The sequence below is a fragment of the Callithrix jacchus genome, chromosome 8 (assembly GCF_049354715.1).
Source record: "Callithrix jacchus isolate 240 chromosome 8, calJac240_pri, whole genome shotgun sequence".
Lineage (NCBI taxonomy): Eukaryota > Metazoa > Chordata > Mammalia > Primates > Cebidae > Callithrix > Callithrix jacchus.
In genome coordinates, this window is record NC_133509.1 from 134,544,998 (window position 1) to 134,562,602 (window position 17,605).

General features: G+C 54.1%; 1 protein-coding gene across 7 annotated transcripts in view; it reads left to right on the plus strand.

The window, feature by feature from the left end:
- The window catches only part of HHIPL1 (HHIP like 1), a 75,343-nt gene extending 58,479 nt beyond the window's left edge, over positions 1-16,864 (plus strand). For 4 of the 7 annotated variants that reach the window (XM_035261431.3, XM_078335726.1, XM_078335727.1 and 1 more), the window contains 3 exons: positions 3,150-3,231; positions 6,646-6,728; positions 9,430-16,864. In XM_035261431.3, coding sequence (XP_035117322.1) covers positions 3,150-3,231; positions 6,646-6,728; positions 9,430-9,974 — 710 coding nt within the window. In that variant the 3' untranslated portion in view covers positions 9,975-16,864. Of the gene's footprint in view, positions 1-3,149; positions 3,232-6,645; positions 6,729-8,866; positions 9,023-9,429 lie in introns of all 7 variants that reach the window. The other 3 variants (XM_035261432.3, XM_017977328.4, XR_004730130.3) reach the window with 2 other exon arrangements.
- Positions 16,865-17,605: the final 741 nt, after the last annotated feature.

Here is a 17,605-nt window from a genome sequence, read left to right on the forward strand (position 1 = left end):
CCCCACAGCCATTCCTAAGCCCTCTGGGCCCTTGAAAGCCCTTTCTTTTGGTCAGTAGGGGGTTAATGTGTTTTGGAAGCGGGGGCGGCCCCTCCCCCAACAGAGGCAGGGCCTGAAAGGAAGGTGCGTTCCCAAAGGCCATTCCTCAGTCCGCTGAGTGACACCCGAGTGTGGAAAGCCAGGAGGAGGCACCAGAGAGACAGGCGGCCCAGAGACAGCTTTGGCAGCGGCCTCTGGAAGGCACCGGCCCGGAGCCCTGCGGTCCGGCCAGAACAAACCTTCCCCTGCTCCCAGACCCCGCTTCTGCCTCTCTAGTTGTTGATACTTGCAAATTACAAAACAAGTCTTCTGGCCCAGTGTGCTCCAGGGACAGTCCACACCACAGAGACCAGGAGGGTGGCTCAGTTTCCCACCAAGGGAAGACGTCCCCTTTGCCCAACGAAAGTTCACGGAAAACCACTGGCAAGGGGCAGATTCCTCGGAGAAAAGGGGCACAAATGCATTCTGTCACAGTTTTACATGACACAGGAACCCTTGGAATGAAGACCCAAAGATACAGGAGAAATTGTCCATTTTCTTTTTTTTTTTTGAGATGGAGTTATGCTTTTGTTGCTCAGGCTGGAGTGAAGTGGTGTGACCTCGACTCACTGAAACCTTCGCCTCCAGGGTTCAAGTGATTCTTACACCTCAGCCTTCCAAGTAGCTGGGATCACAGGCATGTGCCACCATGCCTGGCTACATTGTGTGTATTTTTTAGTGGAAACGGGTTTCACCATGTTGGCCTGGCTGGTCTCAAACTCCTGACCTCATGCGATCCCTAGTGCTAGGATTACAGGCGTGGCCAAAATTGTTCATTTTTATGCTCAGGTGCAACGAAGTGTGGACAGCTGTGTAGAAATGTGATTGAACAAAAAGGGTCTGAGCTCATGCTGATTGAGTGGGGAGAGCCAGCACAGCCTGTGTGTCTAGAATCTTCTTGGCCTCTCTGCGCATGCATTCCTTCCTTCTGGGTATGGGACTGTCTCTGGAATAGGAGACTTATGACCTGCAAATGAGTCAGACAGGTCAGATCATCTCTTCCATTTTTGTGTTTTTTTTTTTTTTTTTTAGAGGCAGAATCTTGCTCTGTCATCCAGGGTGGAGTGCAGAGTCGCCATTATGGCTCACTGCAGCCTCAAACTCCTGGGTGATCCTTCTGCCTCAGCATCCCAAGTAGCTGGGACTACAGGCACATGCAACTATTTTTAAATAGTTTGTAGAGATGGGGTCTTGCTATGTTGCCTAGGCGGGTGTGGAACTCCTGGGCTCAAGTGATTCCCTGCCTCAGCCTCCCAAAGTTACAGCCACCACATCTGACCTAGATAATTTCTTTTTTGTTGTTATCGTTGTTTTTTGTGTGTTTTTTTGTTTTGTTTTTTGTGTTTTTGTTTTTGAGACAGGGTCTTGCTCTGTCGCCCAGGCTGGAGTACAGTGGTGCGATCTCAGCTCATTGCAACCTCCGCCTCCCAGATTCAAGAGGATTCTCATACCTCAGCCTTCTGAGTAGCTGGGACTACAGGCGTGCACCACCATGCCTGGCTAATTTTTGTATTTTTAGTAGAGACAGGGTTTTGCCATGTTGGCCTGGCTGGTCTCGAACTCCTGACCTCAAGTTGTCCGCCTGCCTCAGCCTTCCAAGGTGCTGGGATTACAGGCATGAACCACTGTGCCTGGCCTCAGATAATTTCTTTATGGCCAGTTTTACACAGAAAGGTGGGGAGAGAGTTACAATAATATTTTTAGGTTCCGACCAGCTTTGGGGGAAATGTGTGCCAGTTTCTATGATCTGCCTCGGGAAAGAGGGAGTCTAGTTTCTATGGTGCCTCAGGGAAGAATAGATCTGAGATAGGAGGACAGGAGGTCAGAGAAACACTTTTGCTTTGGAGGCGGCTTCTGAGGCCTTCATTTTGGAGCACAGTTTTCTGAGTCTCAACAGCAGCCCTGGGGGGGCTTGGCAGCACCCGAGGGGGCACCCTGTGTGTGCAGAGGGTTGGGGGCTACAGCTCCCATCAGATCCGGGCTGGAAGGCGCCTTGCAGTCTGCCTGGTCCAAACTTGTCATTTTACTAATGGGGAGACTGTGGCTGACTATGAACGCCTGGTTATGGAGGAGGGGCACCGTGCCTGACCTGGGCCCTGGACCCTCCCAGAGGTGGGCCTTAAGGTCAGCCGGCCAGATGAACCAGGGAGTTCCTTGAGGGGTTGGAGCAGAGGAGACCAGGGCTGCTCCTGGTGGCTCACTCCAGAAACAGGCCCAGAGGGGAATGGACGGCCCAAGGCTATGTGGCCAATTTAGGGCTATGCCCGTAGACTTCCCAGCAGGAACGTCTCACCTGGGGACCCCCACTGCTGCAGGCCTACAGCCCCTGCCCTCACCTCTCCAGTGGGGCTAGTGCCCCTGGGTTAGGGGTTCAGGAGCCATTGACCACTCAGCAGCCTGCTGTCCTCATTCCCCAGCCCCATCACAGCTGGGTCTACCCCGGTTACACAAGTTATCCTTCAATTGTCTTCCCTTGGCACTTTCCAAGCCTCTTGTGCCTTGCCTCTCAGACCCCACCCCCATGCAGCCCTCCCTGACTGCACCTGTCCCCAGGGATATGCTTTCCTCCAATCTGTTACCAAGCTTTCTCAGACCCTCCTTGGGGAAACCCCCCTCCCTGACCCCAGCCCAGCTGAGCTCTCTGCTATCCTTTTGTTCTTTTTTTTTTTAAGACAGAGTCACACACTATTGCCTGGGCTGGAGTGCAATGGCAAGATCTCAGCTCACTGCAACCTCCTCCTCCCAGTTTCAAGCAATTCTCCTGCCTCAGCCTCCTGAGTAGCTGGAATTACAGGCACCTGCCACCATGCCTGGCTAATTTTTTGTATTTTTTAGTAGACATGAGGTTTCACTATGTTGGCCAGGGTGGTCTCAAACTCCTGACCTCATGATCCACTGACCTCGGCTTCCCAAAGTGCTGGGATTACAGGCGTGAGCCACCATGTCTGGCTGCCTGCTATCCTTTTACAAGGACAAGCCTGCGGGGACTGGGGATGAGGGGTAGTGAGTTGGGGCTGGCTTCGAGGGTATTCCAGGCGGGGCTCTCACTGGTCGCTTTGTTCTGTCCAAAGGGGAGCTGTACTTCATGTCGACAGGGGAGCCAAGTGCCACAGCCCCACGCGGGGTCGTCTACAAGATAATTGACCCATCCAGGTGAGTCCCGGCCTCCAGGACAGAAGCTCCTGCTGTCTGTCAGGGCTCCTAGCTACATTGGCCCGTCCCCTCCGCCTCACCCTCAGGTGGGTGGAATTCATCCCCATTTTTCAGACAAGAACACTGAGGCCCCGAGAGGAACGTGATTCGCCTCACTGGGACTCCCTTCCGGGGCTCCATCTCCCCGGCTTCCCTCCTAGCTGTAAGGCCAGAAGCGCCGTGGCAGCCATGTCCCAGCTCCTTCCGTGTGCAGCTCACTGACTTCTCAGCTGTTCATTTTACAGTGGTGGAAATGAGCACAAAGATATAATGTCACGGCCCAGGGCCCAGAGCCAGGGTTGGGCCCAGGGCTTCAGCTCCAGAGCCTGCCCCAAGCCCTTGGTTGTGTGCCTTAGCCTCACCCTCTCCTAGCACCTCCCCCAACCCACTTTCCCTCCATGCCCCGGTCCAGCCCTTCCTCACTGTCATCACTCAGACTTGTAATCTCTGGGCTACGTGACTGACCGTCTCCCAACTGGTCTGGGGGTCTCAGGGCCAAGCCTGTGTCTCTTCACTTTGCAGAGGCCACCCAGGTACTGAGAATGGCACGGGGCAGAGACTCAGGAATGCTTGATGAATAAATGAGTGATCCTCTTTCTAAGCTGCTTCTCAGCCCTTGGATTTTCACTCCTCTGCTGGCTTCCGCAGCAGCCTGAATGGCCCTTCAACACCCTGGTTCGGTCCAAGCTTGTGCTTATCTCTAACACAAGGCCTGAGATCGCACTCCAAGAATCCACACACTTGGCAGACCCTAGGAGTCCTCAATGTGTTTAGCTACCCTAAATGTTGAGATATGCCAGGTTTGGGAAAATCCCGAAACAAGCTGGCAGGTTTCATGTTCTTGGGAGGGAGATGCGAGGAGTTCAAGTCCAGCCTGGGCAATACAGGGAGAGACCTTGTCTCTCAAAAAATTAATTTATTTTACAGAAAGAAAAATTATAAAACACTTATTGTGCTTAAAATATTTTATGCTGGGTTCAGTGGCTCACGCCTGTAATCCCAGCACTTTGGGAAGCTAAAGCAGGGGAGGTGCTTGAGCCCATGAATTCAAGACCAGCGTGATCAGCATAGCAAGGTCCCATCTCAACAAAGAATTTAAAAATCAGTCCAGTGTGCTGGCACACGTCTGTAGTCCTAGCTACTTGGGATGCTCAGGGGAGAGGATCACTGGAACCCAGGAGGTCAAGGCTGCAGTGGGTTATGATCACACCACTGCCCTCCAGCCTGGGTAACAGAGCAAGACCCTATCTCAAAATAAAAGAAATTTTAAAATCGTTTTAGATGTACAGATAAGCGGCAAAACGTATAGCGTTTCCCGTATGCCCCTTACCCTGTGTCCCTTATTATGAACACCTTACATTATTATGGTATACTTGTCAAAATTAATCAACTAATATTGCTCCATCACTATTCATTAAACTCCATACTCTTTTACTTTTTTTTTTTTTTTTGAGATGGAGTCTTGCTCTGTCACCCAGGCTGGAGAGCAGTGGTGGGATCTCAGCTCACTGCAACCTCTGCCTCCTGGGCTCAAGTGATTCTCTTGCCTCAGCCTCCTGAGTAGCTGGGACTACAGGCGCCACCACCATGACTAGCTAATTTTTATATTTTTAGTAGAGAAGGGGTTTTGCCATGTTGGCCAGGCTGGTCTTGAACTCCTGACCTCAAGTGATTGGGCTGCCTCAAGCTCTCAAAGTGCTGGGATGACAGGCGTGCGCCACTGCACCCAGACCCCACACTCTTTCAAAGGCTGTTTCTAGTTGTTCCCAGTGTCCTTTTCCTATTCCAGGTTCCTATGTTACCTTTAGTTGTATCTCCTCAGCTTCCCTGTTTGTGATGGCTTCTCACTTTCCTTGTTTACCAGACTTGGGTTTTTTTGCTTGTTTTAAAAACACGCATAAAGTATTGATATGACATCTCATCAAAGAAAATGTCATCACTTCCTCCTTCCATCCCTTCCTCCTGATTTCCCTGAGGTCCCGTCTATCATCATCTCTGCAGCGCCAGGATTGATGTGGTTGCATCTGGAGCACATGTAGACTTGGTATTTCTCCTTCATGTATGCCATAGTGTCTAAATGTTGCAAACATCACCTTCGAAAGAACCATTTCTAATGGCTGCGTGATTTTCTGCTGAGTCACTGTAATTGTCCTACCCATTCCATGGAATTTTAGGTTATTTCCAATTTTCAAAAAAAGAATGCTTCTCTGAGGAAATGTTACATATTATGAACACCTTACATTATTATGATATACTTGTCAAAATTAATCAACTAATATTGCTCAACTAATATAACACAGTGGTGTTTTTGGGTGGATTTCCTACCCTTTTGCATAACAAAGACTGTCTAATTTCCTTAAGGATCAAAAGCCCCACTGGGTCTGTCTGAAGTGGGTGGATGTTCTCTGGAGGTCACAGCAACCAAAAAACCTCACTCTTTGAGAAGCGTGTGTGCCTAGTTGTGTTTCTGCAGTCTCTGGGGACAAAGGCCTTTGTCCCTCTTTGGTGTCCCTCTTGGGCCAAGCCTGTCCAGAGGCCACTCCGTGTCACGTGGCTACTTCACCCCTTTGCCATTCCACTGGAATCCTGTTGAAGTCGTGGACGCACGTGGCTCTGTCCTGGAATGGAGTTGTTCCCAAAGAGTCACAGATTGACGGCCAAAAACTAATTAAAACGGAATTCCATTCCCTACTGTGCCCTCAAAATTGTCAACGGAGACCCAATTACTAGTCCTGGCTCCCTTCTCCCTTTTGTCTCCCTGCTCTCTCAAACCCCACATGCCAAGACCCCAGGTCCCTCAGCCCTGCCTCCAGCTGCGAGGAGGCTTTCCTCACCCACGCCACATCCTTTAGATGGTTCCAGGCAGAGGAATCTCTCAGATTCTGCATCATCAGAAATCCAGGAACCAGAGGGTCAGAGAGAGACCCTTCTCAAAGGCTGTGGGGCTGGAGGGAGAGGGTGGCAGGCAGGAATCAGGCTGCATTTATAGGAGTTGGAGGCAGGCTGCAGGAGGAGAGAGACTGGCATTTGATCACACGCTGGGGACAGAGTCCATGCTCCGGGTTAGAAGTGTCTTGGGAAAGTGTAAGCCTCCAGCCCTGGTGCTATTCTGGCAGAGGCTGAGCTTGCACCTGGTGGGCTGTTATGGGGGATTCATGCCCTGGAGCTCTTAGAATGAGAGCTGGGGGCAATTCCTGGGGGCATGGAATGGGCAGAGATGCCGCCGGCCACACAGTAGGTGAACAGTAAACGGCTGCCTGTTACCATTGCTGCTGGCCATACCAGTCTCGATGCAGGGGAAAGGTAATGGCAGGGGGACATCCTCAGGATGGGCTCCCAGGGTAAGACTCATGACCTCCCGTGTGTCATTGGCAGGCGGGCACCACCTGGCAAGTGTAAGATCCAGCCTGCTAAGGTGAAGACGAGAAGCCGCCTCATCCCCTTTCTGCCCAGAGAAAGTAAGTGCCTGCCAGTGGGGACACTGAGGGAGGGGGAGCTCCCGCAGCCCACATCACTGCCCCTCCATCCAGATGTGGGTCTTACCAGCTGGACCTAGATGCCCCTCTTCGGCCCCTGTGCTTAGCACTGTGCCTGGCACACATTAGACATGATGGTAAGCTGGATGGGACTTGAACTAAATTGGGTCTTGCTTGATTGGTTGCAGTTCCTTAAACCAAGAGAGAAATAGCTGGTGCCAGGCAAGGTATGCTCCGAGTTCTTGGGAGGGACAGAGAAAGAGGATGTGTCTGTGTGTAAACAAGGGAGACTGGAAGAGTTATTTGTGGGGGGGCTGGCATGTAGGCTGGGCCCTCAAGATGGTCCCATGTTGACAAGCCTGGTGAGGAGGGACAGCCAAGCAGGTCCACAAATGACTGCCCACTGGGTCTGGGGTCTAGGGGGAGGGGTATACCCCAGGCTGAGACTGGGACTTTTCCCCTCTGCACAAGTTAGGTGGGAACAAGGACCCCGTGTTGCCAGGTCTTCCAGTTCTTCAGAGAAGCAGGACCCCCCCCCACCCCCCCATCCACTTATTCACCAGGGACACATGCCCTGCCCTGGGGATGCAGCACACAGCGAGGCCCTGCGGGCCTTGCCTTCTCAGCCTGTTAGATCCAACCTCCCAATTCAAAGTGTTGGCAACCAGTTCAGAATTTTAAAAACCACTCTGTGGGCCAAGGAAAGTATTTCAGCAGACCAGGTGGGCTTGGCAGGCCACCCATAGGCGGACTGGGTGTGTATGGGGTTGGGGAGGGCAAGAAGAGAGGGAGGCTAGGCACCTGGGCAGAAGAGGTACTGGTGTAGAGGGGGAAGGGGCTGAGCTCAGTGGTTTTGGAAGTGAGTGCTGGCCACAGTTGCTTTCAGGGCTTGGTAAGTTTTTCATTTACTCATTCAGCAGTTTCTGGCACTTTTGTTAGTTACTGGCTCCATGCTGGATACCAGGGCCACCGTGAGAAGTCAGACCAGGCCCTGTTCGACTGGGACGGACAGAGATACCATATACTGTCCCAGGCCCTGTGATCGAATTGTGTGCCAGGTGCCGTGAGGACCCCCAGTGGAGACGGGTGGAGGGTAGGCATTCCTGGAGTCTGAAAAGAGGAAGGGTGCACCAAGGGGGGTTTACTTCAAGGGGTGGCACCGAGGCAGGATGACATGCGGTGGCACTGAGGGGGCAGCATCAAGGGGTGGCACTGAGGCAGGGTGGCACAGGGGGTGGCACTGAGGCAGGGTAGCATGGGGGTGGCACTGAGGGGGGTGGCACTGAGTGGGGATGGCACCAGGTGTACCTGGAAGGGGGTGCACTGAAGGGTATGGCACTGAGGAGGGTGGCACAGAAGGGGGGTGCACAGAGTGGGGGATGCACCTGGGGGATCCATGGGGGGTGCACCTGGGGGAGTGCACAGAGGGGGTTGCACCTTCAGGGGCTGGCATCAAGAGGGAGGTTTGCTGAGGGGGATTCCCCAAGGGGGATTGGCAGTGCAGGAGGAGGGAACAGGGAAAGCCACAGTGGGAGAAATGAGACAGCCTGAGGAGCAAGAGGTGGGGCCAGGGGCCAGGGTGCAGGGATGGAGAGCATCCTACCCACGTCATGGGGCTCCTGGCCCTGGTCTGAGACTGGGACTTTTCCCCTCTGCACAAGTTAGGTGGGAACAAGGACCCCGTGTTGCCAGGTCTTCCAGTTCTTCAGAGAAGCAGGACCCCCCCACCCTTGTGCTCAGAGGCCCTTTCTCACCCCCCATCTCAGTGCTTTCCAAAGTGGGACTGGCTGAGGTGTGGCCAGATTAAAGAGGTTTGGCCTGGTGGCTCCAGGATCCTCCCCACAGTAACTGAACAGTCTTGGGCTGTCACACATGGCAGTGCCCAGTGCCTGGCACTGTGCCTGTGTGGGGTAGGGCTGGGCACAGCAAAGTGTGGATCGAGGTGTTTCCCTGTGGCTCTCCTGGGCCAGGTGTGTCCCCACATTCTGCAGGGAGAAAGGGAATCACCTGCCTCAGCTCCCCAGCGCCAACTGCACCCAGGTCCTGTGGTAGGTTACAGGGGCTCTGCTTTGTTCCCCGGCCACACAACCAGAGCACCCCCATCATACCCACTGTGACAGGTGCCAACCTTGGAAGCCAGGAGGAAAGAGATTCACCCTGACCCCGGGGGTCCCTGTGTGGGTCCCGTTCCCAGCCTGCTGGCCACGCAGCAATTTTTACCCATCTATGGGCCTCAGCTTCCTCACCCTCCCAACCGAGACCTGGAAGCAGAAACGGTAACGGGCTTTAGAAGCCTTCTCAGACACTCCCTCCTTTCCATTGCCTTCCTGAGTTCAGAGCCAGGGGCTGGCTCCAGCACCAACCTGGGGACTTCTGGGAAGACTGGGCTTGGGATTGGGAGATGCAGCAGCAGGCTTGCCTGAAGCAGCTGCCAGGGAGTGTTTGCTGCATGACTGAAAAAGCCCCTGACCCAGGCTGGCATCTTGCTGGGTCCGGGTGGCCTGGGAAGCACCACTGGGAGTGCAGGAGGCATCCTGTCTTCTGGGTGTGAGTGCAGGACAGACCCAGGACATCCTTCCCTGAGTCTGCCCTGTCCACACAGGTTGCAGGGCGGCACAGGGTGGGCAGCAGGGCTGGCAGGGGTGCCCGGGTCCCTCTGATGGCATGCTCTTCCTCTGCGCAGAGTTCATCCCGAAGACACCGAGCACTCCGCGGCCTACAGTGCGGGCGCCCACTCAGGCGCCCCGCCGCAGGCGCCCCACAGCTACTGCGCCCCCGCCTACCCTGCGGCCTCCAAGGCCAGCACGGCCTACCCGGCAACCAGGGGGCCGGAGGGGTGGCGGGCGGCGGCGGGGACGGCTGAACACGGAGAGCCAGGCGTTCCGGGATGGCGAGGTGCGCCTGGTGAGGCGCGCGGGCCTGCGCTCCGGCAGCGGGCGCGTGGAAGTGTTCGTGGGCGGACGCTGGGGCACTGTGTGTGACGACTCCTGGGACATCAATGGCGCTGCCGTCGTGTGTCACCAGCTGGGGTTTCCCTACGCCGTGCGCGCTGTCAAGAGAGCCGAGTTCGGCCAGGGTGGCTCGCTGCCCATTCTGCTGGACAATGTGCGCTGCAAGGGCTGGGAGCGCAACCTGCTGGAGTGCCAGCACAGCGGCGTGGGCACGCACGACTGCGAGCACGAGGAGGACGCGGGTGTCGTGTGCAGCCACCAGAACCCCGACCTGTAGGCAGCACGCCGCTGCCCCCAGGCCATCCCGCCGGCTGAGGAGCCTGGCAGGGGCCGCTCCCGGCTGTGTGCACCCGACACGTGCACACACATTCTAGGGTGAAGGGGGTGGAGGTGTGTGCTGTCCTGGGACATGCGTGAGGCGCCGCAGTGCACGCGTGCCCTCTGCAGGCCCAAACAGGAGTGTGTGCTGGGGAGGGTGTGGACTCTGGGTGTGCATGGTCCGTCACAGCCTGAGGAGTTCCTTTCTTACCTCCAAGCATTCCAGACATCAGCTGTGGGACCCTGAGGACTGAGGGCAGCCAGGCTTCAAGGATGGACATGGCCCCTGGCTATGCTAATAGAGGCACAGTGGTCAGACTGAGGGCCTGGGGGGAACCAGGCTTGTCCTGCCCACAGCTGGAGTGGAAGGTGCCAGAACAGCTGGAGGGTGGTTCAGAGAGCATGGCCTGCTGGCCCCACAGTCAGGCACGGGAGAGAACCAGAAGGCATCCAGTGGGAAAGGGAAAGCCTTCTGGCTGGTGGGTGCAGGGTGAGCTGCAGGCCTGGGGCCCCACCGGAGGGGCAGGCTGCGTGTCGGAGCCAGCACCTGCTCAGGGAGGCTGGCTGTGGGAACTGGATGATCTTCAAGGCCACGTGCTGGAGAAGCCTCTCAGCAGCATACCCAGCCCTTGTGGGTGCTCCTGGGATGACGCCAGCCTCCTCCAGTCCGGAGGCCTGACTCTTTCCTGCTCTTGGGGCAGAGCCCCCCACACTACCTGGGCAGAGCTTTCACCCTGGCCCTCCAGTGAGTGGGTGGGCCTCCACTACCTTCAAAGTGGTGTTTGGGCACTGGGGCCACCTCTGTCTTTCTCATCCTCACCCCTGCTCAGTGTAAACCCAGGGGACCTTGTGATTCCTCTAGCCCCACCTCGGGGCTGACCAGGCTGGGGGGCCAGTGAGACTACTGACAGTTTTCACCCAGGGCTATGCCAACGATATGGCTGTTTCCACACTGCTCTCCAGCCTCCTCTCTGACCTGAGCCTGCGTGGGAGCTGGGGTGGGAATCAGGAGAAAGGGGTGGGGTCTGCAGCTTCCCACCTGCATTACAAGTAGAAACTCCTTTGCTCCAGGGATGCTCAGCCCTGGCTCTGTGCCAGGCCACCAAGGGGCGCTAAGTCTGACTGCACTTAGCCTCGGATGGGAGCACGGGTGGGGATGGGTAAGCAGATTAGTCATCAGGGAGTGAGGACAGGATGTGGCCCATGTCGGGGGTTGGAAGAGGTCTGCATTGGGCACCCAAACCCAACCTATCTGTGGGGGCTTTGGGGAGGGGATGACACTGTGCCAAGTTCTGGGAGCTGGCAGCAGGGGTGGCCGGGCAGGCACATGGGGTAGGCGTGAGTCTGGCAGGGTCTCCTAGCTGTTAGTAAGTATCCTGGGCTGCAGAAGAAAGCTTTAGGGTTACTGTCCTGGACTCTTCATTTTCTGTGCTAGGTGGGGTTGTTGGGGCCCTGGGTGCCTGGGGCTTGTCTGGCCCTGTTGTGCCCCTCTTGGGAATCATGATCAGCCCTGAAGCCAGTGTGGTCTGTGCACCGAGTGGTGCAGCACGTGTCAACGCTTTCAAGCCTCAGAGCAGCCTCCTTCTCCCCGCTACAGAAGGGGAAACTGAGGCACGCAGCAGTTAGATATCTTAGTTGAGGGCACCAAGCCAGGGAGGAAGAAGCCAAATTTGAATACAGCAGCTTAGTCTAGAGCCCCCACACCCTAACAACTGCCCTCCCCAGCTCCACTTTGCCTCAGAAAGGGGTATGCTGGGGCTCCTGCCTGGTGTAGGGGTGCCAGCCTGGCAGCTGATGGAGATACTTGGGGCCCAGCAAGTGACCTTACTACTGGCCTCCTGCTCCTCTCCGGCCTCCAGCGGCACAGGGGTAGTTGAGTGAATGTCTTCCCAGTGCACAGGGGAGTTCTAAACCCTGATGCAGGGAGTGTTAGGAGCTAGCGGGGCCTTAGTGACCATCCCAGCCAAATTCCTCACTGTGCAGATGGGGAGCCTTGCTCAGGGAGGCTGAGTGTCCTGGGCCTCTTGCCAGATGAGGCCACACTGAGACTGGAGGCCAGGGAAGGTGCAGCAAACCTTAAGGCCCTCAGACAATGGCTGATCCAGGGCCCTGCATGACTGGCCCCAGCAGCTGTTTTACTCAGACATGGATCAGGAGGGTTGGCAGAGGGCTCTCTGGGTATGGCCTCAGGCCTCCAATACTTCTCTGGGGAGTTCAGGCTTCAGCTCGTGAGTCCTCCAGGCCAGGCACTCTCCTTCCCCAGCCTCTAACCTGTCGCCTCTCAGGCCCCAAACTAGGCCTGGGCTAGGCTGCCCTGACTCCTGGGGCTGACTCCAAGGTCCCGAGGTCAGTGATCCCCAACCTTTTTGGCATCAGGAACTGGTTTTGTGGTAGACAATTTTCCACAGACAGGGTTTGGGGTGTGGTTTCAGGATGAAACGTCCTACCTCAGATCATCGGGCGTGAGGTTTTCATAAGGATTTCCCAACCTAGATCCCTCGCAGGCACAGTTCACAGTGGGGTTCATGTTCCTGTGAGGATCTAATGCCACTGCTGATCTGACAGAGGCAGAACTCAGGCAGGTACGCTTGCTCCCCACACCACCCTCCCCCACTGCCACTCACCTCCTGCTGTGTGGCCTGGTTCCCAACCGGCCACCCATTGGTATTTGTCCATGACCCAGGGTTTGGGAACCCCTGCCCTAGGTAGTAATAAGAGTGGATAGCTGACCTCTGCTGACACTACATGCCAAGCACTGGTCTGAAAGTTTAATATACCATTCACTCATGTAATCCTCATATTAACACACACTTACTCAGGTGGAAGCCGAGTCCCTTACCAAATGTCACACAGCCAAAATTTGAATTTGAACCCAGGCAGTCCAGCTCTGGGACCCCACTGTAGGCCTTCTTGCTGGACCACCTCAAGGATATGGAAAGCCATCCCCACCCCACTGGGACACAAGTTCAGGGAGGGCAGAGCTGGCTCCCTGTCCAGTGCTTCTTTCACTCCATGTTGGAAACAGTTGCTCAGTGCTGCAAAGAAAAATCAGCACTGAGGCAAAGGATCTCTCAGCAAAGCAATTTTTACTTCCTGCAGGAAGGGTACCCTCGCTAGCCATCTTGCCACAAGAGTACAACAAACAAAGGAAAAGCAGACATATTTATCCCTTACCCATTTTGAGTTGTCCTTACTCCTGTGTCTGATCTCTATTGGTTGGAGCCAGACCTCACAATCTAAACTAAAACCCGATTGGCTAATAACTTAAAACTTTTTTAAACAGGCAAAAGCAATGGAAAACAAAAAGAAGTTCAAATAAGGAATAGGCATAGGCTGCTAGCTGGGACATGCCTGTGAGCACATATCTTGGTTAAACTTTAACAGATATCTTGGTTAAAGTACAAGGATATAGAATATACTATGTGCATGGCATGTCTATCAGCTACATAGGATAGGGCTTAACAAAGAGTTATTAGCAAGAAACAAGAGGGATTTATTCTTTAACAAAAAAGGAAACTCTGAAGAGGAACTTTTCTACTTCCTACACTCTACCACCTACAGCTGGTCCCTGAGGGAGCATTCACAAGTGATTCTGTCCCCAGGGACTCCAATCTTGCCTTAAAGTCCTCCAGGGCCTCTGGCAATGGGGGCTGGTCTGGGCACAGCCATCACCCTCACCCCCTCTAATCCAGCCTGCAGTTAATAGCCAGGATCAAATTCCCAGAGAGGGGCTGCCCTGCCCAGTGCCACACAGCTTAGCTCCAGAGTCTCAGGGTCAATGCTACAGGGGTGACCCAGGGTCCAGGACAGTGTTCAAGGCATCAGCCAGAAGTCACAACACCCCAGGCCCTAGACTGAGCCTAGGGGTCTCTGTGTTTATAACTTGGAAATGTTTGGGAGGTTCATGGAAGTGGAAACTGGGTTCCAGTCCTGGCTCTGTGCCTCTCTGAGTCTCATTGCAAAACAGAGGTCACCAGAAGGATTATTGGATGAAAAATGAGGTCACGTTGCAGATGTGCCTGGCATGTACACTCCAGGTTGCTTCCTGGACAGAAAGCTCAATCCGAGGCTGGTGGCATCCATGCTGGCAGCTGCGAACTGTCCACAACAGAGTGAGGAGGGGCATGCCACATGGAAGACCAGCATCAGAATGACATGGGAGGAAACCCTCACGATAGCAAGAAAAATACCTCCCTTAGTCTAATATGTAGAACCCAAGTCTTCTTATGGGGGCATCTGTTCCCTCACCCCTCCTCCCCTGCTGAGAACTAGCTTTTAATGAACGCTTATTACACACCAGCTACCTCAGCTGTGTTAGCTCATTTCATCTTGACAACAGCTCCATGAGACACCCTCCATATCACTGTCCCTCTTTTCTAGACCAGGACAGATTCCTAGAGTTTTATGTAAGTGGTCCCCAGGGCTTTAGAGGCAAGTTTGCACTAAGGCCCATTCTCCCAGAGCCTGATCCTTCTCCCTCCCTGGACGACTGCACCTCCACCCTGCCAGGCCACCCATGTAAAGGCAGCCAATTCAGAGCCACCTCTTATGCCTGCATATCCCCCAACAACTCCTGCTGGGAAACCACTTCCTGTATAGTGTCATCCACACTGGTGATTTTCAAGCCTGAGAAGAATCAAGTTCTATAGGGCTGCTTAAAACACAGGTTGTTAGATCCTGTCTCTCAGAGTTCTTGACTCTGTCTTGGTCGGGAATCTGCAGCTCTAGAAGCTCCTGGGTAGTGCTAATGCTGCTGTTCTAGGGACCACAGTCACTGTCCATACTGGTGCTATCCAGTAGAAAGATAACGTGAGCCAAAGAGGTAACTTAAAATCTGCTATTAGCCATGTTAAAAAGTAAAATGAAACAGGTAAAATTAATTTTAATATTTTATGTAACCCAACATATTCAAAATATTATCATTTTAACAAGCAACCCATATATGGATATCAATGACTTTTTCTGAGACAGGGTCTGGCTCTGTCACCCATGCTGGAGTGCAGTGCTGCTGTCACTGCTAACTGCAGCCTCAATCTCCCAGGCTCAGGTGATCCCTCCATCTTAGCCTCCCGAGTAGCTGGGACCACAGGCATGTGCCTCCACGCCCAGCCAGCAGGGTCTCCCTATGCTGCCCAGGCTGGTCTTGAACTCATGTTCTCAGGAGATCCTATTGCCTTTGCCTCCCAAAGTGCTGAGATTACAGGTGTGAGCCACTGTGCCTGGTGACCTCATTTCCCCACTCTTATTTTGTATTAATTTGTAGAATCTAGTGTGTATCTTACACATAGCACATCTCAGTTGGACTAGCCACATGTGGCCAATGGCTGCCATATTGGATAGCTTACTCCAGACCCTCCAGTGAAGGAGCAAGTCGTTGGCCACATGCTTCCAGGCAGCACCCTCTGCTGGTGTCTGGCAGGGCTGCCCACCCGGGATAAGGGCCTTCAGCCCTGGGACCTGGAGCCTTGGTGTGCACCTGTGTTCCCTTGCCCGATCACAGGATAGCTGGAAGCATCAAATGAGAGGTGATAGGATAGCTGTGGGCTTGGTGCCTAGGGAGAGGGGAGACTGTTGGCTCACAACAGATGGGGACAGGGACTGCTCTGGAAGTGCTGCCCCTGGGGTAAGCCATGGTCATGCTGAGCTGATGTGAAAGAGAACATGTATACCCCTTTCCTTAGCCATATTTGGAGAGGTTCATGCTGAGCACTGCTCCCTGATGCTGCTCTACACCTACTTCCTATGGGGCTCTAGGCTGGGCCTGGAGCTGTTGAGGACCTGGCTCTTCCCTCAAGGAACTGTTGTAGTAGGTAGTCAGGCAGACATGAACAGGGCAGGACTGCCAGCCAGGAATGTCAGGCAGCCATCAGATGATGGTCAGGCAGTTGATAAACTGCTTCTCTAAAATAATTGGCCGCTGCCAGTGTCAGGGAGAGGCAATCTCCCAATAGATAGAAGCATCTGAAGCTGGTGATCAACTTCCCGGTAAGATCTCCGGAGCTGGGCGAGTGGGCTCAAGCATGCGCACTAACAGTGTTGGAAACAGATGCTGGGTGCCGCAAAGAAAATCAGCACTGAGACAAAGGATCTTTTAGCAACTCAATTTTTACTTCCTGGACCGCAGGAAGGGTACTCTCACTAGCCATCTTGCCAGGAGAGTACAGTGAACAAAGGAAAACACACATTTATCCCTTACGCATTTGGGGTTGTCCTTACTACTCTGTCTGATCTCCGTTGGCTGGAGCCAGACCTCACAATCTAAACTAAAACCCGATTGGCTAACACCTTAAAACTTTTCTAAACACGTAAAAGCAATGGAGAGCTGGGACATGTCTGTGAGCAGGTCCAGCACAGATATCTTGGTTAAAGTATAAGGACACAGAATGTACTACGTGCCTGTAAGCATGGCATGTTTAACAGCTGCATAGGATACGGCTTAACAAAGTTATGAGCACACTTATTCTTTAACAAGAAAGGAAACTTTAAAAAGGAACTTCCCACAATGAGGCAAAATGGCAGCGATTAAAACTGGTAGATGAGCTTCCTCTAGGAACACTGGTAAGGGAAAAACACCTCAAATGAGCACGCACCTAACTTCAGTAAACACACTATGTATTCGACTCCTCCCAGGTGCTGAGAGGCCACTGCGCAAACAGACAGCCCACCCCAAGGGAGGAATCAGGGGAGAAGAGAGATGCAGTCCCCCGGAAGCATGCCTATTTGAAGTCAAAGGTCAAGCCACGCACTTGACTCTCTCAAGTCACCTGCTTGGCCCTCTTCTAAGTGTACTTTACTTCCTTTCATTCTTGCTCGAAAACTTTTAAATAAATGTTCATTCCTGCTCTAAAACTGGCCTCTGCTTTATGGCCCTCAGCCGAATTATTTCTTCTGGGGAGGTAAGAACTGAGGTTGCTGCAGACCCCTATGGATCTGCTGCTGCTAACAGAACCCTTGTTCCAGAGGGCCAGAGAGACAAGGCAAGAGAAAGCCCTCTCCAGACCGTGCATGCATTTTGTAATCTCAGGGAGCTGTTCCACAAACTGGATACTAAATGTGGTGCTGTCACATTTCTAGCTAAGCACCCCAACCCACCTTCCAGCTCGCAGGAACCCACACCCTCCTTCTCGCAGCCTCATCCTCCCTCCAAATTGCTCCAAAGCCCTGGAGCTTTCACAGCCCACAGGGGACCTGGAGGCCCCCTGCCACACCTCACCCCAGCAGGGCCAGCCTGAGTTCCCCTGTGCGCCTGCAGCTGCTTGTCACTGCCACACGGGGGCCCGGTGGCAAGCCAACGTCCCCTAGTCCAACAGGGAGGCAGGGCCAGGCACCGAGGGGGATGGAGGTCCTGCTGCCCACCTGTCCAGGCTGCGGTGGCCCCAGGGCCAGAAATCCTGCCTCCTCAGTGCTGGGCATGGCTCTTAAGGCTTGGCGCTCTCCGCCGCCCCTCAGCCCACACACTCCTAACAGCGGTGTCCCATGTCCCTGGCAATACCTGGGAGAGGCGGTGCAAAGGTTCTCTTCGTTTCCCAACCTCTCCAGGACTGGCTCAAACGTGGGACAGGGGCACTGCCTCTTCTCAGAAACCCGGCA